The sequence below is a fragment of the Centruroides vittatus genome, unplaced genomic scaffold (genome assembly GCF_030686945.1).
Source record: "Centruroides vittatus isolate TY-2023 unplaced genomic scaffold, ASM3068694v2 contig_926, whole genome shotgun sequence".
NCBI lineage: Eukaryota > Metazoa > Arthropoda > Arachnida > Scorpiones > Buthidae > Centruroides > Centruroides vittatus.
The window spans coordinates 860,832-885,072 of NW_027122612.1; the positions used below are offsets into that span (position 1 = coordinate 860,832).

The 24,241-nt window shown below is 26.4% G+C and overlaps 1 protein-coding gene across 3 annotated transcripts in view; it reads right to left on the reverse strand.

Moving 5' to 3' along the window:
• Positions 1-24,241, reverse strand: part of LOC136984619 (protein O-mannosyl-transferase TMTC1-like) — a 105,868-nt gene that overhangs the window by 9,857 nt on the left and 71,770 nt on the right. For 2 of the 3 annotated variants that reach the window (XR_010882214.1, XM_067281682.1), the window contains exons 5-12: positions 20,938-21,043; positions 19,539-19,642; positions 10,520-10,709; positions 10,055-10,176; positions 8,884-9,048; positions 5,785-5,898; positions 5,011-5,154; positions 586-797 (exon numbers count right to left, since the gene is read on the reverse strand). Coding sequence is in view for 2 of the 3 variants with exons in the window: in XM_067281682.1 (XP_067137783.1) it covers positions 586-797; positions 5,011-5,154; positions 5,785-5,898; positions 8,884-9,048; positions 10,055-10,176; positions 10,520-10,709; positions 19,539-19,642; positions 20,938-21,043 (1,157 nt within the window). In the remaining variant the exon portion in view is untranslated. The remainder of the gene's footprint in view (positions 1-585; positions 798-5,010; positions 5,155-5,784; positions 5,899-8,883; positions 9,049-10,054; positions 10,177-10,519; positions 10,710-19,538; positions 19,643-20,937; positions 21,044-24,241) is intronic. The other variant, XM_067281683.1, reaches the window with a different exon arrangement.

The following is a 24,241-nucleotide window of genomic DNA, read 5'->3' on the forward strand; positions in this document are numbered from 1 at the left end:
TTTTATTAAAGTAGAAAAATATATACATTTTGTATCTTGCTTTTTTAATTAATCTTTTTAAATGTATTTATAAAAATCTGCAGGAGTAAGAATTTTATGTCGAAAAAGAGGACATGTCCGGGAAAAAGAGGACGTACGTTAACAGAACTTTATAAAATATTAAACTGATGAATATTCTTTTTAACCTAGGTTTGGTACTTCACCAAAATTTAATTTATCCGCAGAATGATATATTCTAAAAATACATACACATCATATTTTAAATAAATGTAGAATGATCTAATAAAGTTAGATAATATAATTCAATAGATTCAATCGAAAGGATCAACCTTAGTTTTTATTAACGTCGAAAATAATTTAATATAGGAGAAAAATATATTTTGTAAACTCTTCTAAATGTATATTTATAGAATTTCCTCGGTAAAAGATATTTTTATTGATTATTTCCGTTACTCTGTTTCAAATTCTTAAGTCTGTTTCTTAATCTAATAATCGAGGATTTGCTACTTATTATGCCATGATTAAAGATAGAATTGTATTCAATTAGCATTAACTGACAGAGGGAAATGGATAATGAAATCTTACCTGTTTTTTGGAGGAAAGCTCCATAATTATTGAAACAATCAGCGTTTTCGGGATCAAGACTTAATGCCAAGAGATGAAGTTTTTCAGCTTCGTCTTTCTTTCCTTGTTCAGCATAAAGAGATGCCAAAGCTGAATAAGCACCAACAAAATTGGAATCTAATTCGATTGCTCGACACAGAAGTTTCACCGCAATATCCTGTTGACCTCTTTTGCTGAAATTTAATTATAAATACTGCCTTTCACTAATAAGTTCAATCGAAAGACATAATATTTTAGTGCGCATTCTCATAAAGAATTACCTTTTACATAATATATTATATACATTCCTACTAAAGCCCGTTCAATTTTTTATTAGGGCTTCTTTATTCTATATTTTTTCTCTGATAATTTCGTAATTAGAACACATTATATCTAGATATATATATATAGGAAATTTTATGCTTAAAATTTTAAATAATCTCTTATAAAAAAATAAAAGTTGATATTTTCAAAAATAATCTTTTAAATATTTATTTTCTTATCGTTAATTATTAGAAAAATTATTTTATTTTTTTGGGAAAATAAAGCAATAATTGAAAGATAAGTGAAGGTAAGTAAGAATCTGGCATCTAATAAGTTATAAATATGTATAATTTAGTTCTTACGTGATTAATCATCAGCTTAGAGTTTGAAACATTTTATTAGAAAGCTTTAAAAAGTTTAAAACCTAATCAATCACCCGATTTAATTAAGTCTTTTATTTGTAAGCGCCAGAGAAGAGTGTCTAGACAGCAAAATAAACTAGATCAAAATTAACAGAGTTACTTTAAGTTGACACAAATATTACTTTTATGCGAATTTTATAATTACAAACAAGAAAGAACCAGTAAATATTCTATAGAATACAAATATATTATATTATCATCAATAAATATTTGATCTATTTTATATATAAACATATATACGATGTATAAAAAAAGAAAGAGAATGGTGTCACGTCAAGACACTAAATTCAAACCCTCTTTCGAGTAGGAAAGGCGAAAATTCTTTTCTTTTTTTTTGTAGAAGCCAACACATTTCCCTCTGGCTACGTCCAAATGTCATCTCCACCCACACGGATGTCACCGCAATCAAAATTCCATTTGTGTCTCGGGAACATTGCCACAGGACAGTGAATCTCTTTGTGGGAGGGGAGAAGTTTTCTACTTCAGCACTCACTGTTTCTGTCCTGCTCGGATGTTTCCGTACTTTGTATTACACCCTAACGTCCCTTAGTCACGTCAATATAGATATTTTCTACTATTCTCTTGCTGCATCATTTATACACTACATTTAACATTTTAGCGAAATGATTCATCTGCATGATTTTCACTTCTTTATAATTACCGCAACGTAATATATCAAGACCGTTGTAATTATTTTTATTCATTTTCTTATCACGACTTTCTACTTAATTTTACAACTTCTGTATCATCAACTATTGAAAATGCTACTTTATCAATATAAATTCGAGTTCAAATTTTAAATCTCTGATTTATCTTGCAATGATTGGTTTAATTTCAGTTGCTAAATCCATGATTATAACGACATTCACACTATTTTAAATCTTAACATAGACTTTTGTTTCAGTGTGGATTTAATACAGAAAGATATGACGAAATTAATTTACTTACAGGATATGATGGATCAATGATTTAGTTTCCTCTTCTCGTTTAGAAAGGTTTAAGTAATTTTCAGTTATAGATCCCAAAATTTCAACTTTAATTGGTTTATTTTAAAATTTTGACATCGTTCATCTGCATTATTCTTCCATTCTTACTTTTTAGCATATTGTATTAATAAAAAAAGCAAATACACTAAAATTCAGTTGTAACTTCAAATTTTCAATAAATTCGATCAGTTTAATTGTATACGATTCAATATCTTGTATATAAATTGGCCATCATGTAAATATTTCTATTGATATTTAAGGATATTTCTTATGACTTTCCCCATTATGCCGTAATGTGAACAGTTCATGTACAGCGTGTATAGCACAGCTTTGAATATATACATAAATTTTAAATTGTATAACGTCTTTTTTAAAATTTTGAATCGTTTAAAAAGTGCTAAAAGCTCCAGAATTTCATATTATTGGCATTTACAAAAGCTCCTAAATTTCATAAGTTTAATCTTTCTTCTCGCAGTTTTTGTAAACAAAGAATAGAACAATAAAACGCTTCCTACCAATAGGGAGACGATAAATGTTATCAATAGTAATGGTTTTTACATACGTGAGGCTATAAATTTAGAGAGAACTTTTAATGTTTTGCCTACGTTCAGGTAACATATAAATTAAACTACGACTTAAAGCTTCGTAGTTTAATGCCCCATGTTTTTAATTATATTGTAATTTAAGGGTTATCAAGTCTAAACATAGTTCTGCTTAGTCTATTCGAACTAAACAAATGTAGAAAAATAAATGAATAAAACTGATTATTTTCACAAATTCTTTTTTAATACTTGGCTAATTAGAGAAATTGCAAAATCGACTTTCTCATATACCTATTAATGTACGGTATAACGGTATAATGATTATATTATTCGCGATAAGTATTTAACAATGGACATTCAAGATTATAATAATGAAACAAGCTATAAAATAGAAAATTTAATGATATTTTTAGAAACTCAATCTTTTGAAAATATCGATAATCAATTTTGCTTAAGAATATTTTTAGTGTTGTCAAATTATAATAAACTGTCGTTTAATCAGGATTAAAAAAAATTAATTTTGAATATAAAAATAACAAATTTAAGGCCAAAAAATTTTATGATAATAACAATATAATTTTACAAAACAAAAAAACATAATAATTAACATAAATAAAAATAATTCATTTGATACGAACAATTATTTATTGTGACATCGTCACAATGCTGGGCTGCAATTTTTAATAATATTTTAATTTTAAAAAGGAAGATCTTATATAGGTAATCGGGGTATTCGGCCCATAAGCCTTCCATACGTTGTCTGGATTTTAGTGGTCTTACCCCTGTACATTATACTTCTCCTGATAACAATCGAGTCATGCCAGTTATCTTAAATCCGTTCTGGAGAAAATTTTGAATTGAAATCATGTGACTTCCAGTCTAGGTTTCCATATTCGGTCTCGATTTTCATCTATCTAACTTCGTTTTCGAGATTAACGAAGGACAGACAGGCAACAGACGGACGACTGTGTAAATGTATAGGTTTGCAATTTGAAAACTGCAGCCCAAACATCGTCTTCATGAGTGTTTTTAGCGAACTAAACCAGAAAAATAAAAATTTTGTATTAAAAAATCTAAAAATAACTTTTGTCTATTGCTAAGATCGTTTTGTTTAACAGCAAGGTCTTAAAAATTGATGCTCTGAACAATTGTCTAGTTTGTTTATGTCAGAAATATCCATTATATATTGTGGAAATATGTATGATAATTAATATACTGTAAGAATGTACGAGTTTATGAAAAAAATGTGTTACAATTCAGGATATGTATACACTATGTATGCAATACTTGTCTTAGGTCGAATTCTAAAACCTACAATCTTCAATTGAATCTTTAGCTTTCGATTCATGAATGTTCTTCCATATATTTCATGTTATATGTGCATGTGAACGGTTTTAAAGTTGGCTACATTTAATTACTGTAAATATACACAAATATATAGCGTATATTTAGACAAACACGTATAACTAAAGCACACAGGTATGTAGAAACTAGCTAAACCGTATCCTACACGAAACGTGTTTCAATCGATATTGATTTTCTATAAAAATGTTATTCTCTCATACGCCATTTATTATAGAGAAAATAAGAAAGTGAATAATAATAATTATAATTATATATTTTCATTCATCAAATAATTTAATTTCAAATCTATAAAATAAAGTAATTAATACCAAATCTAATTATTTTTCTATTAGAAAATCAACTTCATTGGAAAGTTTTCCAGAGATTTTAATGAAGGAAAAACTCTTGCCCTTGAAAGAATTAGATGACCTTTTGTGAAAGATGACTTTTCTGTATAAAAATAAGGCCTCGTGGGTATTGTATGCAGTTCCAGTTAGCTTTGTCTCGATGCCGGTTCGTGCACATCGATCTCACAAAGTTGTATAGCTCATACTTTAGACTTAGCGTGCCGTAGTGATTGCTAGACACACCTTCCGTATAATGTGCCATTAGATAACATTAAAATGAGGAAGGAGATTAGTCTTTCCAAAATAATGGTATAAACGAGAAGTATACGTTTAATCTACTTGAGATTAAATAAGTTTAAATCTTATTTTTAACTCATTTAAATTTTTAAAAACGTAAATTAAATTTATCCCATATCTACATAATCTCGTTTAAATAAAAACTAATTAGTTTATATATTAATGCCATAATATAATTATAAAATAAAGTTAAAATTTTACTTACCTATACAGGTTTGCTAGATTAAAATGGGCTCTGGGATGCCAGGGATCGATTTGTAGAGCGATTTTGAAGTGTTGTTCTGCTTTGTCAGTATCATTGAGCAGAGTTCCCAAATTGTTATGAGCACTTGCATGATCGGGCCATAATCTGGATCGAAAATGAAACATTTTCTTATTCCTCTTACGATCCATTAGATTATTTATTTTACATTATTATTAAAATATTTATCGTTAAGAATTTTCGTGTTAAATTTGATTGGCCATTTATAAACGATAGAACAGGTTTATGTTTATATAATTATATAAAATCGAATTTTCTATGATCCTCCTAAAGGAAGGGAAACGAAATTTTAATTAAGTTTTCACGCTTTTGCATTTTATTTTCGCAAACTAAACCATTATCACACTTTAAATGGTACGTTTATACTAAAATCTGCATTAATTTTACATAAATTCCTTCTTAACATTTACAAAGAACCGTATAACGTAGTTACCTCCTTATATATATTCAAAAATTCTTTAAATTTTAAAAATTTTCTGCATAGTTTATTTCATAGAAAAATTATTCTATTATTAACAAATTACTTTAATATAATTCCGAGAATTATTATCACTTAGAATAAAAATTAAATATGCAAGTTAAAATAAATAAATATATAAGATATGTTTCGATTTTGTGAATCAAATAAAGGTCTGAAAAGGTCGCCCTGTCTCTAGTTAGTGATTAAATAGAGTCTTTCATTTAAATTTTCAATATGTATAAGGCTAAAACTATTACCTTAATGCCGTTCTGTAGTGGATAATTGCAGTTTCGACATCGCCATTATCTTTCCTAAGATTAGCATAATTGTAGTGAACTTTGGCATTGTTGGGTACACTTTCCAATCCGGATCTAGAATGAAAAAGGGGGGAAAAAAGCAAGAAAAAAAAGAAAAAATGTCATCCTAAAAATATTTTAAATTTGCAAAGAGATTGACAGAGACACGTTTTTTTTATCAAAAAAATGCCTACAGAACGTTTTGTGAATTACGCTCTGTCGGAAATAGCATCGAATTCTGTTCAAGCAGAATGTCTTGTATAATCGGGACATTTCTACTCGAGCGAACAGATATTTTCTGTTTTTGGGATAATGCAACTCTAATGGAAGAACAAATCCATAAAAATACGACTTTTATATGTAAATTGCATTTAACGATACTATAAACTTATAATCAGAATAAGAAAAGATTTGAATGACATTTTAGTTATATATATATATATAAATATATAAACACAGCTTTATTAAACAAATATATTATAAATTTTAGAATTTTTAAAAGTGTAAGAATGTCTAATGAGAAGCTAAATTGTTTAGTTCCTTCATTACCTTAATTATACATAAATAAACAGCATTAAACTATATGTCTGATATGTTCTTGAAGATTATAATTTTGTCTGAACTCTTTGATAAGGTTAAAATTAATGTAAATGTTCTTAATGAGTTATTAAATATGATAGACAGTTATTAAAGCGTTATGAAAAGATCATATTTCTTAAATATTATGTTTGATTACGCATCGATATCTAGAAAATTTGACAAGATTAGTTAAAATTAAACAAGTCTAAAATTTCTGTAGATATAAATTAATAAAATATTTTTCAAATTAAATGAAAATTTTATATTTAATTGTATAAAGAATTAACTATAAAATCACATTGTCTGAAAATTAATGCCCATCAGTGTCCGAGTGGATAAAACCACCGACCATTGGGGTTGGTCGTGGGTTCGCATCTTACCAACAGGCTGGCCACTTAGAGTTTTTCTGGCTCTCTTCACGTGTCTAGCACCTAAATAGGAGCCAATCCTCCCGGGAGGAATTTCCCCTTAACAGATCACCCATGTTTTGCCGTATCTCACCGAATGAAACCTCAAAATTATTATTATTTTTTTAATTGCGACAGTATACTGTATTATATATTAAAATTTTGAATGAAAAAAACACTTATTAGAAACATTTTCTGTCCTTATTTTCTCATTTTTAAATAATTTACTTTACTATGATACTTTTTTAAATTCACGACAGTCATCATCATTGATTTCAGTCCATTTTCAGAATTTAGATATAACAATTTGTCTAATTCTTTGTTTTTTTTGTATGCAAATGTGCGGAATTATGTCAAAATATCTCACAATTTAAATTTTGTCGTAATTTCCTATCTATTACCTGCTCACCAGTGGCTAAGTGGATGAAACCACTGAAGACGGGAGTTGGTCGCGGGTTCACGCCTCACCAACAGCCTGGCCAAGTGGAATTTTCCGGGTTTTCTTGACGTGTCTAACACCTAAATAAGAGTCAATTTCCCATAGAAAGTCCTCCCGGAAGGCACCCCCCGTTGGTAGATTGCCCATATGTTGTTTTTCCTTATCCTATCAAACCAAACCATTTCTGAAGTTATTTACTTCCAAATTTTTAAATTCATGAACAGTTTTGAGCAGCTCTCTCTATACATAACATTGCATCTAGTTTACATTAATTTATACTGTTTAATTAACTAATTTTACAGCATTAAAAGGCCAAATTCTTTTTTTAGTATATTTTGAAGCATTACTCAAGTTTCTATTACTGAAGCAATTAATAATAAAAACATTTTCCCCCCTTTCCAAAACCATCTGATTTACAAAGAAAACATTAGAAATGCTATTATTTAATTATTTTTATGTTGTAAATATAGAAAATAAATAATAAATAACGCATTATAAAATGTACGACATTCTATAAAAGCTGAGCTACATTCTACATCATTATGAAATACAGTTAAAGCTCTCAGATATTTATTTATAGAACATTTCTAAAAATACTGCAACTAGATATATATATTGATATCTATACATTAATAGGCAGTTCGTCTTAATAATTTTAGTCTTATCTAGCAAAATAATACTTTTATGCTTGTTTAGATCAATTCTTTTTTTCATTCCTACAGTCAGAATGTCTCTGTACATCGAACACAGTATTATCAATCAGGCAGACAGTAATGGTCATCATATCTTTATCATTTCATACAATCTCTTTGGACAATAAATGATAACACTTTATCTTAATATTGGAGAGAAATTTTCTCGCTAATTTTCCGAAAGTAATGCTCTGTTACATTTTCGGGGATTCTGTCTTTTGATAACAATTGATACAAAACATGTAAAATTAAATTAAATTCGATGATGAGAATGTTTTTCAATCAGTCATTTACTTAGTTTTCTAGTAAATTGGAAATCTTACAAGGAAATAATTAACTTTTTTTATTGTCTTAAGTGATTACTTTATTTAAATCGAAAAAAAATTAACTCTGGCAATTTCTTCATATAGAAAAGATAAGCAGACTATTTTAATGTTTTTTCCCTTTCTTTCCTATATTTAATTTCTCTAAATGAATTTTTTATAATCTAGTTAATGTAAATCTGATCAAAACTTTGTGGTATTTTATTTCGTTACAAAATTATTATATTTAATAACTTTAAGATGCATGTTTGAAGTTTGTTAAGGGATTATTTCAGTTAGAGAAACATTAATTCGTGACGAAAAAAAATATATATATATATATATTTATTAAAAAATTAATATTTTAATTCATTTCTAAACATATTAAAACAATTCTAAATTTTAAATTAAACTTTATTTAATAATGAGTGGAGGATAGAAATTTCGCATTTTAATTAGAAAAATGTCACAAATCAAATTTGTAATTAATTAATTAAATATATATATATATATTGACGTTATGAATAATTAAATTTTAACATATTTATTTACTGAATAATGTACATTTTTCTCATTAAAATGCGATATATTTTGTAAAAATTAATTATGAATTTTAGTTTATAAAAATAAGAAATTCTTACTTAAATAGCGCTTCTCTAGAAAGCCAAACGGAATTTCTTGTAACCGTTTTCATGACAAAAAGCGATAATAAGAGACACGTACATAAACGGCAGATCCAAGCAATCAAAGGACCTCTTTCCATTAATCTATGAAGACCATGTGTTACCAAGATACAAAAACCTATACTGTAATTATATACAAATTTAATTTAATCGAAAATTCATAAATATTTAATCATTTTTTTATTAATTAAAAATCTTAATTTAATCCTATTTCGTAGAATTTATTTAATTATTTATTTGTTTCGGAGTAAATCGAGTATGAGATACATACACTGCAATCATTACATACAATTGCCACCGCATTTGTAATGCTAACTATTTACTACTAAATCTCGTTGAAAATATGCATCAGAAGGAAATACTTTTAACGCGAACGTAGTCCATGTTTACTCTGTTTGCAAGAGAATTATAAGAATGAATTTATTTGTTATTGTGCGAATTTATCGCATTGTATATTTCACTATCGGAAAACGATATCAGAGAGGTTATTTGAAAATGTATATACATTCTGTACGTGAATATGGACATACAATTCATTGTTTGGTAAAGGCGTTTATGTATATTTTTCCATTCTAAAATAAAAAATTTATATTATTCGTGTTTAAATTTTGTAGAATTTCGAATTTACTCTCAATTATCCGTGTAGAAATGTACATTTATTAGTTAATATCTTGTCGAAACGAAGAGAAAGATAACGATTAAAAATTATATAAACCATCTTAATACATTTTTTTTTCGTTTTAAAAACTTAAAATTAAGTTAATAAAAACAGTAATATTGTTATTATTTAAGGTTAATGTGCATATTTATATTACATCACAAAAAGGACTCCCACCTTATATTTATAGATAACAAATGCATAAAATAATAATTATTTACGTCTATATTTAATTTATTTAGCTAAATATATTTAAAAAACATCGAAAACTATGAAAAGGTTTTTTTATTTTTATATTCTTTATTTATTTTATATATATTTTATTTTTTAGCTCGTCATTTTTACTTCCGATAATATAAAGTATAAATTCCGAAGTACTGTACACATGTTAGGCACAAAGGAAATATTTATTTTTTAATCGAGAATAATTCAGGTCAAAAAAATGTGATCAAAATCCACATAATCTCCTACCTCGGTATATAGAGAACTCTTTCGGCGACAACAAATCCCACGGTCACAAATAAGTTGGAAGCAGGAAGAAATGGAAAAACAAGTAAAGACAATGACAGAAACACCCTCCTCCTTTCTGTGCCCTGATGACAGGAAAGAAATTGAGGATTATCGGTAGTTCTAAATGTCTTAAGGTTGCTTTTCTATCATTGGAGTAAGCTCGGGCATTAAAAAAATAAATAAAACAAGAATATGAGACCTTCTCAATAATCAAAATTATTTTTATTTTTTTAAACTTTTAGTTGAAAAGATATTAATTTTTTTTTTTTTTTTTTACTTTTCTGAAATTCTGTTTTCAGAAAAGATTCAAATATTCAAAAATTCAAATATTAACACACAGATTTTTCCTTCTTCGTATTAAGTGTCTTTTTTTTCTGGATGCTTCTTTTTTTGAATTTAGATGGAGAATGACCTACCTCTTCTTACCTGGGAACCATAAACCATGTGCCAGGTGATGGTAGCCATGATAACAGCCAGACTTATAGTAGCTATGTTACGACAATCCCACAACGATTCCACTAAAGGTATGCTACCCATCTGCCAGTCATAGGAAAGAGTGATTGGTGCTAGAAGAAGCCAGGCATTGAAGGCGGAGAGGTAAGAATACGTCAGGAATCTACAAAAAAAGAACTTGAGTTAAACCACATTTTGAAAATTAAACTATAAGTTATATTCTTAACATACTGTATATATATATATATATATTGTAAAAATGCAATTGTCTAATGTTAAAAAGTTCGAAAGTAAAAAATAATCTTTGAAATTTTCTCATTTCTGATAAGTTATCAATAATCAGCAAGCGATAACAACTTATCGAACAAGCAATTTTCTTGCTTCTGCTTACGATATTTTATGTTTCATTGGTTAATCTGCCACAAAGTGTAAGAGTGATGTTCTTTTAGTCGAGCGAATATTCTAATCGTAGATAAGTGTTTTCAGCAGTTCTTCTCTCTCCGAAATTCTAGCTTGTAATTAGGATCAAAACGTGATGCTAGTGTCACGTCAGAAATCGTGACGTTAACTAGAGAACGTGACCCCGTTGTTATTAATTACAGATGTAATCTAGTGTGCTACGACTTGTGGCTAAAGTAGCTTCATCAATCTTCTCACCGTCGATTCAATTTTTTCCCTTTACGAATATCCTGCATTTTCTATATATATATATAAAGCTAATCAAATATAATAGCATATACATTTACTAATTGAATAAATTCGAATTTATTTTTTTGAATTTGTTTTGCAAACAGTGATTTGTTTACAAAATATATATTTTTTATAGTAAACAATAAACTTTGCATATTATATTTTCCAATTATTTTAAAAATATATATATTAAATCTAAGGTTTTTTAAGGATAAAGTTTCAAATATATGGTTACTCCATAATAATTTTCTTCTTATCATATTTAAGGAAAAAAAAAGTTCTTATATTTTAACTCAAAAAATCAATGCATTAAAATGATTTGCTGAATTTATTTGGGTTGCATTTTTATCTTTAATAATTCTAATTTTATAAAATATTCGTATTATGATTTATATATAAGATACGTGTTCGAATTTAGAGAAGAGAAAAAGCGATTGGAAGAGCATGATGCCGATTTATGTGATAACATCTCGCGTGTCATCCACAATTTTTAAATATGAATTCCATCTTATCAAGCACCTGCTTTCTCAGTTTGTACATGTATTATAATACAGAGTTTTACCATTTTTTCCATAAATAAAATAACGCTACCTTTGATATATAATCAATATTTTATAAATACGCAGGATAAAAGCAGAATAGTGGAAACATGTAGAACTTTCATTCAGATAAAAATGATATAAAGTCTTTCAAATGCACATTACATTGGTAATCTTCTGTATTTTCACGATAACTTCGAATGGAGGAAAACCCTTTTTAAATCTAAATAAATGATAACAAGAAAGCTTACAGTATTCACCAGTAAAGTATGGACGATCGGAATGATACCTTTCATTTTTTTCTTTTAAATTAAATAAAATCACATAATTGGGAAAGTGTGACAGTTGTTATGACGTTCCATTAAATCCTTATAGGAATTAGACGAAACAGAAATGAATCAATGAGAAGAGGAGCGAACTGTTCTTTCCGCAACAGCGATTGCACATCAAGACCCTATTCTCCCAAAATCTATCCAGTTATATACACTTTATATGGTGCGATAGACACATCGAATCCATTGGTGCAGAAATAGCCGAAAACGTATAGTTAAAAGACTTTCAACTCCCTCCACCAAATTAACGGAACGGCGATTGGTTGTCACGCACGAACGATCACGTGTCACGATCCGTCACGCTCTACCAAACACTATATTCCCATCACCGTTTAATCTAGAGAGAGAGAGAGAGAGAGAGAATCGCCGAGATTATTTAATAAGTTGCACCCGAACTCTCGATTGGTACCATTGTTTAGTTTCGAACCGAAATCTATCTACGCTGCTTTGGTCACGTTTATAAGCTTCGATATAGTAATTCCTTCCGAAACGAGGGTCAATCGCGTGACCAATGTCGTTGATTCGTATGAAATGGTTTGTAATTCTCTGGTTCTAATTACAAATTCTCCACAATTTGAAATGTAATGAGATAATGAAAATCTCTCTCGCTAAATCGTATTTTAATGCAAAAGAGTTTGATTAAGTCGAACAATAATTTTTAAAATAACCAAAAATTTCTATATAATATTTTTTTAATGCTTATGTTTCATCGCAACGAATGTGTCTCGTTAAATATCATTAAATATTTGCTAATGTTAATCGAGCTTCTTCATTCTATAATTGAATCTTTAAACATTATGTCATTATTTTTCTAAAATTATTTTTAAAAAGTTTTATTTCTTTTCTCGTTTCTAATATTCTCAGCTTTCAAAAATACGTAATTTAAAAATTATAAGTAGAATTTAATAATAATAATAATTTAGAAAGAAAGATTTTACATGAAATAATAATATTATTTCATTAGAAATTATTCCGTTTGCACGTTTATTTATCTAACACCGTTCTCGAGAACGGTGGAGACAATACATGGAAAGCTTAGTGGCAGGAGGCCCCTACTAACTACATACGAACTTCCTGGCTAGACAAGAAGTCACGTGATTTAAATTCTAAAATTTCTCCCAAAACAGAGTTACATAGATGACCGGCATGACTCTGTTGTTATCAGGAAAAGAATGATGTACAGGGGCACGACACTACTAATTTGAGATCGAGAGAATATATTTTAAATTAAAAATATAATTAATAAATGTAGTCCGGCATTTTGACAATGCCACAATAATTTTTGTTACTTTTTAATAATAATGAAATAATGACGTTATTTGCTCAATATTTAATAAAAACTGACAATTTTAAAGGCAATTTGTTCGCAATAAAAATGTTTATATCATTGCACTACACATTAAGCCCCAATTTCCAAACTAAAGATTTAACTAATAAACTTTATTCAAACTTAAAGTCTTTTAAGACCAAAAAAACTTATAATAATAAAGGCAAGAAATTATTCATTTCAACTTTATTCATCTCTAAACAGCTTAAACAAGTCGAGGAACTTAATTTTAGTCATCTTTAAATAGAGAAGAGCCTACTCAGAGGTTTAGAAGGACGTATTTAGACATAAGTAAAAGCACTCAGCTTCATTTATATCATATTACTTTGAATATAAGACGTGATTTTTCCACATTTCCGAGCTTAAATTTAAGGTGCTTCTTCGAGATATTCTTTGTCACTTTTCAAAAGCCTGTATGTAATGAAAATTTTATATTATTACCTGATTACTTAATGCCCTCTATTAATTATAATTTATTTTAAACACGTTAAAACTATTTTTCTCTTCAATAAATTCCTTTCATTATAATTCTAATTATAATTTAATATTTTAGTACGTTCTTAAGAGGTTCTTTTCAGAGTGAAGATTCGTCTTAAATTCGAAATAATACAATATTAATTTAATTTTGCAATGGAAATGGGTTACTTATACATAAATCTAACTCTTTCTCAAATGTGTACATGTACTGTATATGCATTTGAGGATGAATTATTTTTTTTTTATATGTGGAGCTTCAACATTTATCAATTCATCTACTGTATTGTGAATAATTATTATGAGCAGAAACCCATCGAAATCGACGGTTTTATTCATGGAATTAAATACAATCAATGAGCTTATGAGTTTATTATACTAATATATATATTTTTTATTACAGATTCTAATAATAAATTGCGAGACAAAGCATGAGTGCTCGTCATGTTTGTCTCCGTAGACTTAACCTTGTATACTTGTCACTCCGCTATGCCTGAACTATTGCGCTTTTTTCAAATCTCTCTTCAGCGGCATCATTATACAGGGTAAGAGCTTTAATTTGATATTTGAACCATGTTTGCATCCTCAGACGTTCTCTCAAACGAAGCTAGATAGCATTTGTGGCTTACCATATATAGATTCACATACAGTAAACGGGATTCACACCTGCAGTATAATACAATGCAATGCAGTACAGTCCGTAATAAAGTATAGTATAGTACAGAAGCGTATTATACTGTATACAACACAGTATATAGTAGTGTATTATTCACATATTTGCTTAAAGAAATTGATTCAGTTTCTGTTAAAAACTTAAATATTTACTTTTTATTCAAACATTTGCTTTCTTTTTTTATACAGAAAGATAATATTTCCGTTTTATTTTAATAATTTTATAGAAAACATTATAAACACAATCAATAATTCTGCAGAAGAATTTAAAACAATTACAAAATTTTAAATGTCTCTACAAAATTAGTACCTATTATTAACTTCGTAGGCAATGAACCTGTGTTTAATATACTCTAAGGAAACGTCATAAGAGTTATTTCATTATTTGAAATTTCAAACTTTCTTGAATACAGAATTATCTGTAAGTATATTTCAAATACACCCTCTGAATTATAATAAGTCGTCATTAATTCTTAACAACTACGACATTCTTAGTCAAGTTTCTGGCTTCATTATTGTCAATTCTTAAAATTTCTAAGAGCCATAATAATAAATATTATAATATAAGCATTGGAAAACAAGGAGATAAACTACTCAAATTTAAATTTGAATATAATCTCAAATATCTTTTAGCAATTTTTAAGTAAAGACTAAATAACTATATTGATCTATTCCCCGGAGTATTAACTCCTTTCATACGAATATGAATACTTAAAGGAAAAATAAATTAACTTTGTCATTTCCATTGTTTGCTACGTAATATTACATTAACATTTGTTTAGTTTAGAACTTTACCTAGCACAAACGCTGATATTATTTGTTTCTTTCATAAATTAAAGAAAGAAAATATATTAAATATACTTTCGACACGAATGAAAAATTCTATTTTCAGAATATTCGATCGAAAAAGATTGTTTAATTTCACCGATCAATCTTTAAAATCTGATAAAAATTTTCGAGTCATTAAAGAATTATAATAAGAATTTCTTGATTAATTTAAAGAAAATCTCTTGTTACTTAGTATCATTGAAAGAAAACTTTGTATTGTCAAGAAATTTTTATTTTCTGCTTAACTTCTGAACAAGTTTCGAACAGAGAATAATTAAAGAGAAGACGTGGCAATTAAGCAAACTGTCATAAATTCGATTTGTATAATGTTCAAAGTTTGTAATTAAAATTTTGAAATAGAAACCTGAAGTAAAATAATTATAATTAAAGAAATTCGATTAAATTATTTTTAATCTTTTCGTATTTACCAGTGTGAAATTACAGGTACCAGTATAAAATTAAGCTTCCAATCCATGTCATTAATCGTTTATAATTTATATTAAATGTGACGAGAAAGATAACTTTTATAAATAATTAAAGAATTTTAAAATTTCATCTTGTTTATTTTGATGTGTATTGTTCAATAACATTATTTGAAGAATATTTTTGGAAAAATGTAAATAAATAATTAATGAATTTACGTGTGTTTCAAGGAAAATATTAAAATATCAAATGAATTAAGAAATATTTTATTAAAATATTTAATTCATTTGATAATTTGAATGAATAATTGAATGAATAATTTCTTAATCTAAATAAGATTTAGTCGAAATATGTTTTAATGATGACAGCATTATACTTCTTATAATAATTGCTTGAAAACTGTATATATATTTATAACCACTCTGTGTTCATATATATATATATATATATATATATATATATATATATATGTAGGGTGATTATAAAGTCTTCGTGCAATTTTAAACTTTTCAAACAACTTAAACAAATCCTTTATCCGATTGAAAATGGCGACAATGAGAGAAAAGATTAACTGTATGGTGTAGCTTATAGAATTGAAGTCCGTGATAGCTGTGGGATGCAATAAACTTTAAGAATTATCTTTTTATATAATACATTTCTTTCCAAAACTATTAAAGTCTAAGCTTGTATAACAACTTTATAATTGCCCTGTGTTCGGATAGGTTATGTCTAGATGACAAGCAGCTGACTAATAACAGTCCGTTTCTTATGAACGGTTCGTATTCTGCTGCTTGCTTCGCTCCGTATAGTCCAAGAAGCCAATAAAACCAAAAAATCCAATCCAATATGAAACGAACTATGTTATTGGTCCGTTTACTTAACTGCTTTCCACTTAGATGCATGGATATTTTAGCAAAATCGAAACAACCAATTAGCATTGAGTATCTACAGTTTTAACCAATTGTCGTTTAAAATCAGTTTTAATTACTATCTTACTTCGATCGCAGAGGACGACTTATCTTCATCAAAACTGAAAAATATTTTTTCACTTTTCATGTGAAGAATATTATAATTATTTACTGTATACTGTAATACATAATATATACAATTAATTTTTAATTAATAATTAAACATTTTTATTAAATATTTTAAAAATGATAAGAAAATTTATATATATATATGTATAAAGAGAGTATTGAATAATGTAAATGTATCAATTTTTATAGAGGAAAAAAATTATCGAACACGATTCTTCAAAACGGGAGCTGATTTGAGAAAACAAAAGGGCAAAGTAAAAGGTTATTGTAGTGATTGTTCTGGAAGGTGAATTCAGTATAAGAAAAAAATATTTATTTTGCTTCGAAGATAAAATTTAATAAATAAAGCGAGAAGAGCATTGAATAGGACAATGGAATAAGCGTTGTTTTATTTTCTAGATAATTTACAAGATTTCTTTTCATTTATTATTATGAGATAAGATTAGGCTTTCAATATCAAAATTTTATAGTTTATAAGTCTATGCAAAAATTGATTCAATTTTAAAGTACAAATTTTCTTTGGAACTGAAAATTTATTTCACTATAAAACCAACTTACGACGATTGGAAAGTTGAATTTTCAGTTATTTATTAATCGACTAAAATGTTACATCTTTCGATTCAGTAAATAAGCGTAGACTATTGTAATAAGGATAGGAATGACAAAAAATTATATATATTCAATATTATAAATAACTATTTTAAGGATTTTTTATAACTCTTTAAATTAAGGATTTTTTTCAATAACTATCCTGAAAGGCATTAAGTGTCTTTTTTCATAATCATTATAGGTTCGATCGAGCTCACAATGAGTCTAGTGGTGAAGGAGTGTCCCCAATATATCCGAATCAAGTTAGTCATGAAAATTTTGAGGATTTGACCCGAATACGAACTGGGATTTCTCAAATTTTTAGGGTTGACACTTTTAATGTCACAGCCAACTGTTAAATTTAGTGCTAAAATTATCATTCTGTGGAGCAGGAAAGAACAAATTATAATTGAAATTAAGTTTCAATCTCAAGATATGTAAATACATACTTAATTTTTTGATATTATAACCTTTTTCTCATCAACTAAAAAGGACTTCTCAGAGAAGGAGGATAGAATCCGCAATGAATGCAACTCTCCTCACAAGAGAATATCTTATTCTTACTGCTTCTATCATGGACGCCTGATCTTAATTTTATGTTTAAGAGTAGAATAAATATTTGTATCATAATGTAATATTAGCATATGATTACTACTTAAAATTCTCAAACTATTAGTAATTACGATCCTCATTAGCTTAAAATAGCAGGGATTTAATAAAATAAAAGGAGAATACAGCTATTAGTTTGACATTATTGTTTTGCTTATTATCATAAATATTTAAGCTTGTTAGTAATATTTTTAAAACTAATATAAAGTCTATACCTATTATATTAATATACATCGATTAAATAGATACTTTGATAAACGAGAGTAAAAAATTTTATGCTTTTATAACCCAATATAAAAAAAACAATTCGAGAATATTGGAAAAAATTATTATACAAATAAATAAAACAGAATTAATTAAATAATAAATAATAATTTAGTTTGAAATTTTCGTAAAATTTAAAAAATTAATTAATTAGTATATAGAAATTATCATGGAAAATCTTTTCATTAAACAATTATTAATACTTTCTATTTAAAGTATTACATTATAAAGTTATAATGGAAAGCATGTTAAACATAAAGCTGAATATATTAAATACCAATCATTTATAAGTAAACATAATCTAATTTAATACACATTTAAATATTTTAAATTTATTTTAAAAATTAATCTTTATTTTAATTATTCATTTTCATTGAAATTTTTTATATAATAGCTTTGTTTTCTTAATAAGCATATCAAATTTTAACTTCATTAGTTTTTCGCATCCATTTACGACGACAAATATTTTCTCATACGGAGAAATTCGCTTTATAATGTATGAAATTATTAATAACAAATGTAATTTAAAGAATATTTCAAAATCAATACAGAGTATTCTAATTTAGCTAATAATTCTTGACATTTTAATTAAATTTTATTTATAAGAATTAATTATTGTAATTAGTTGAAGTACAAATGAATAATTTTATAACTAAATATTTTAAATGTATTTTTAATTTTATTTATTTTTCTTTTTTGTATATTGCCTTTCTAGAACAGACGGAGAAGGGTGAAAGATATAGTGAAGAAGTATTTTTCTAGGCAGTCATAGAGGACCGACAAATATTTTTCTAGCAGAGCAGACTACTCAAGCAAGATTGACGTTCCTGACAGTAACATGCGCTATTCTATCAACCACAACCCTTCATTCTTGGACCATTGGAAACAAAAAACAAGAAAGAAAAAAAAATTAGCTATATTTTCCACCTTATGAATGTAGCATTTATTAAAAATATAATAAATTTCTCTTTGTGAGAGTAATTTTTTAAAGAAAATATTTAAATCGTGCCCAATTTTCAAAGGAAACATTTGTTGATAAGATGATCTCATAAGAGAATCGATTGTCAATCATATATTTTTTTAAAGATACGATAGTGTTTATTTTAAGAAATATTTTGAAATTTATCCAGGGAAATATATTTTGCATAAAATACAATATATTGAAAGAATATGGTAAATTTTCTAAAATATTAATATCTTTTGACTTACCTGGTGAGAAGGGAAGAAGAAAATGCTGCAGGATTGTCTTGATTGGAAAACTGAGGCAGGGTGCCGTGTAACATCCAACCTCTAAATCCAAGTAGGATTAACAGCTGCAGAAATAACAATTTTTTTTTTAATAATCTGGGAAGTTTATAAATTCTCTTATAAAGTTTTTAATAAACTATATTATAAACTGTAATAATGATACATAGAATTATCATGTTAATATGTAACCAGTAGTCGATCTACATCAGTTAAATATATAGATGCTATTGATCGCCTGTTTTTACTTCTGTATCTATGAGATCTTCCTCAAAGGAATTGCCCCGCAGAATAGTAGGATTAAATTAATGTATCTATTCGTTCTTTAATGATATAACATTAATATTCGTGTTATACGTATGAAATATAAATGTTGAAAATTTAATTGATGGTATTAATAAATTAATTCAAAAATATTAATTAGAACAGAGATTTTGCTTATAATTATTTTATATATTTTAAAACTGAATTTATTACGTTTATGTGTACATTCTAATTGTTTTCTAAATTTTTCATATATCTACGTATTTATATAATGTTTTAATTAACATTTTTAAGCTAAATGGAAAAGAAAAATTATCTTCAGAATTAATCAATAGTTTAACACCGAGAGGATTTATAATAATTCGAAGTATTAGGACGTAAGTGATGTGATTTTCTAGTTGTTTCACTTTCTGTAAGTTTAAAAAATAGTTATAATTTAGTCTCAGCAGTAAAACATAAGTCTAGACTTATGTTTTACTGCTACTCCACTGAAAACTATTGTTTTTAATCGTTTTAATTCTAATAGCTTAACTTAGGAGAAATAATTTAATGAAGCTATTATATAAATAAAAGTTATATAATTTAATATAAGAAATTTTATTTATAACATTTCCTATATATAAATAATAATAGCACGAAAAGAAACGTTGTTTTTATCCTTCTATTATCATCCATATAATGCCTTCAAGATTAATTATTCCATAAAAATAATTACATAATACGTTATTACATTATTTATAAAGTCTATATAATTATTTTCAATACAATACATCCGAGTAAACATTATTATTTATTAACGCAAAGAACATTGAAATTATAATAGGTTTAATTAATTTTTAAGTCGGCAAATTAAATATATTCTAGAAAATTTCAAATATTAATTCAGTAAGTTGCTTATGCATACGTTAATTCAACGTTAGACATTTTAAGAAGCCTGAAGCAAGTAACACTTGGAGAGATCCACGGAGAGTTAATTTGACAGATAAGTCGTTGGGGTCCATAATCCTTATATTTCAAAGTCGGGTTAAGTAACAGGAGTACCATTTACGAAAATTAATGTTAATATGAATATCACAAATAAAGAAAATGATTATCATACCGTAACAAGAACGATGAGACATCTGGAATCGGTACAGTTCTGTATGAACAAATAACGAATCGTCGAAGGTGATGTTCTTAATCCTTGAGGAGCTTTCTTCGTCTTCCTACAAAAAAAGCAATGTGTTAAATCGATACATAAAGAAATACAGGATAAAAATGTGCATATTATGCCAAAGAGTAATGTTTCGTGTAATATCTGTTCGCGAGGAAAAATTTCCACAAGATTGTAAGGAAATATAATAAATAGCGATATTCTTAAACACGTGTGATTCTCCTATTGTTCGGTTTTAAAATTATTAAAATACCAAATTTTTTAACTTATTAAATGTATGTAATTTATGCCAAGCAGCACTATTAAAATTTGTATTTTAGATTATATTTATTAAATTCTAAATGAGAAAATTTCTTTCTATATAATTTCATACTCGAACAAATTTTTCAAGGCAGTTTTCTTTTATGTATAAGAATTTTTTTTTTGGACCAATTTCCAAATCTGTTCGCTTATACATTTATAATGCAAAATTTGGATGGTATTTTTGAAGCGTGCAATAATAAAATTTCCAAAGTAAAAATTGCATACTTATTATTTTTCGGAAATGTTTTATAAATATTTAAATTTGCTAAAAAAAAATTTATTTGAATTCAGAAAATTCCAAATTCTAAACAAAAAAGAAAAAAACAAAATTGGAATAATCTTGAATATATACATTTAAATATTCAATTTTCAATATGATATATATCATATAAATATTTACAGATGATATTATAAATTAATGTTATTCAATTATATGATCTCGAAGACATCATCTGAAATTTCATATTTCAAATATCTCCAGAAAATATGTTTATATTTCATATATTTTAAATAATATAAAAACTATATCGTCTCTATAAATAAAAAGCATTAAGCTATTTTGATATATTTTATTTAATATCTTATCATCATTTATTATTTACTTCAACGTGTTTCCCATTTATTCTCGTTATATTTTATTATCAATTTATTTTTTTCGTTTTATTACCTAACCACAGAAAAAATTAAATTCTTTATCACAAATTTTATCGAAAAAATATCCTATAATTATCATAAAACGTTATAACGTAATTAATTTCTTATCATTTATTTAATTTTTGTTGATAAAATATGCACATTGCGAGAAATTATGAATAGTTTAAAGGAAAATGGAAGAAGGAACGTCGTAAAATGCGCCGTTTCTTGAGAAATTCCGATACAATAAAAGTATTTATGTAAGATTCAACTAATATATTGAAAGAATATCAAAGAAAATTACAAGAAACGGAGATTGGTTTGGAAAATTGAGCAGTAAAATAATAATAAGGTAGTTTACCAAGCCTTTACTATCAATTGGAAATGCATCAGATATCTTTCAATACTGTGAGTTAGGATTTACAACGTATTTTTACCATCGTTATCTGAATGCTTAATTCAAAAAACCTAAGATCTTACTCCCCTTGTTAAATCTTTTCAATAAGTTTTCTTTAACTTATAAAAAATTCATTACAATATATAAATTTTACATACTCTAATGTTTAAACTCTAACTATTTATAAACATTTTTAATTTTATAAATAATTAAATGTCTAATTTTATACGAATTATACGTATATTTTGTTTAAATATATAAATATATTTTATTTATTTTTTTTTTTACTTTTATAGACATTTCACTTCATATTATCATTAATTATTTATGATTTAGTTTACTAATCATAAATAAGTCATACATTTTGCTTTAAAACTGTCTGTCTTTTTTTGAAATTTTAATTTTTAAAATCAAAATTTAAATAATTTCGTTTGAAATGAAACATTAACAACGAAAGGAAGATTTGGCTAATACATATTTAATTGCAATTACAAATACATAACGTGACCCAAAACTCGGTTATTCGGTTGTATACATTAATAAAAGTTGGTCCACGTGTCATTTATTTAAAATTCTGTGATTCGAAGCAAGTGAATTACGAATAAGAAAAAGCAAACTGGTTTTAATTGTTATCATTAACAACATAATTAAAACAAAATACACCTCAGTTATTGACTAACTGTATACAGTTACTGTTACAGTACAAGTATACAGTTACTGTATACAGTTACAGTTACAGTTCCTGTACAGGAAAAATATGCAAGTATGTATGCCTGTATACAGGAAAAAATATGCAAAATTTATCTATAAATTATTTATTTCGTAATGTAAGTGTTAAAGTAGCTACATATAATCTCTGGATATATATATAATTATAAATTATAGAATAAAAAATTAATAACTTTCCTTAATTGTTTTATATTATAATTAAAAATATATAAGGTATTTGCAAAGATATTTGAATTTTTAAATTAAGAAACAGAATGATAGAAATTTTTCAGATTTTTTTTTTTTTATAAACTGAAAATAACATTAAATAAATGAACGAAAAATAAAATTCAATTATACTGAAAACAATTTATTTAGTAAAATTTTAATTAATACACTAAACTTTTTTCCTCTCTTTTATTTTATAAAATTTAAAACATTGCTTTCGGTAATCCGAAATTATCCGAGGTTTTCATCTATTATTGAAATTTTACATTTCCGAAACAGAAGCTTACTCTTTTATAAAACTCTTAAGAATGTTATGTTTATTTGATTTAAATTATTATTAAATAAGAAAAATCGTAATAAAAAAACAACAACATTGTTTTTCATTCTAATAAATATTTTATCTTATTTCGTAAAGGAAAACACAGTTTGCAATATCAGAAGAACCATATTATTCAATTCTCGTTTGTAAAAAAATAGGGGAAAGAAGAAGAAGAAGAAGAAAAAAAAGAGAGAAGATTCCAAAAACCAGGATTAGAAATTGTCTCAAAATTGTTTCTAAACAGATCGAGTTTCTGTCCAATTCTTTACTTTAATCGAAAAATTTAAGAAAGTACTCTCATGATTTCTTTCCCCCTTCTTCTTTACTTTTAAATATAAGAATCTCCTTCGTGTTTAATCGATTTTTTTAATTAGAATACTTCCCTTTTGGAATACATTAAAGCTATCTTTCTAACGACCGCTTTCTCATTAAAAACTGATTAAAAGTGGATTATTACATTTCATTGGCATTTAAGCAGAAATAGCTAAAGTTACAATTACGCTGCAATAATCGGTAATTAGAATATCGTTACAAGTACGAGTGTTACACTTCCACGATAAGAAATGATAAACAGCATTTTAAAAATATATATATATTAATAATTAAGACTCATAACCGAGTAAATTTACCAAAAAATATTATATAAAATTACCGAGGAAATG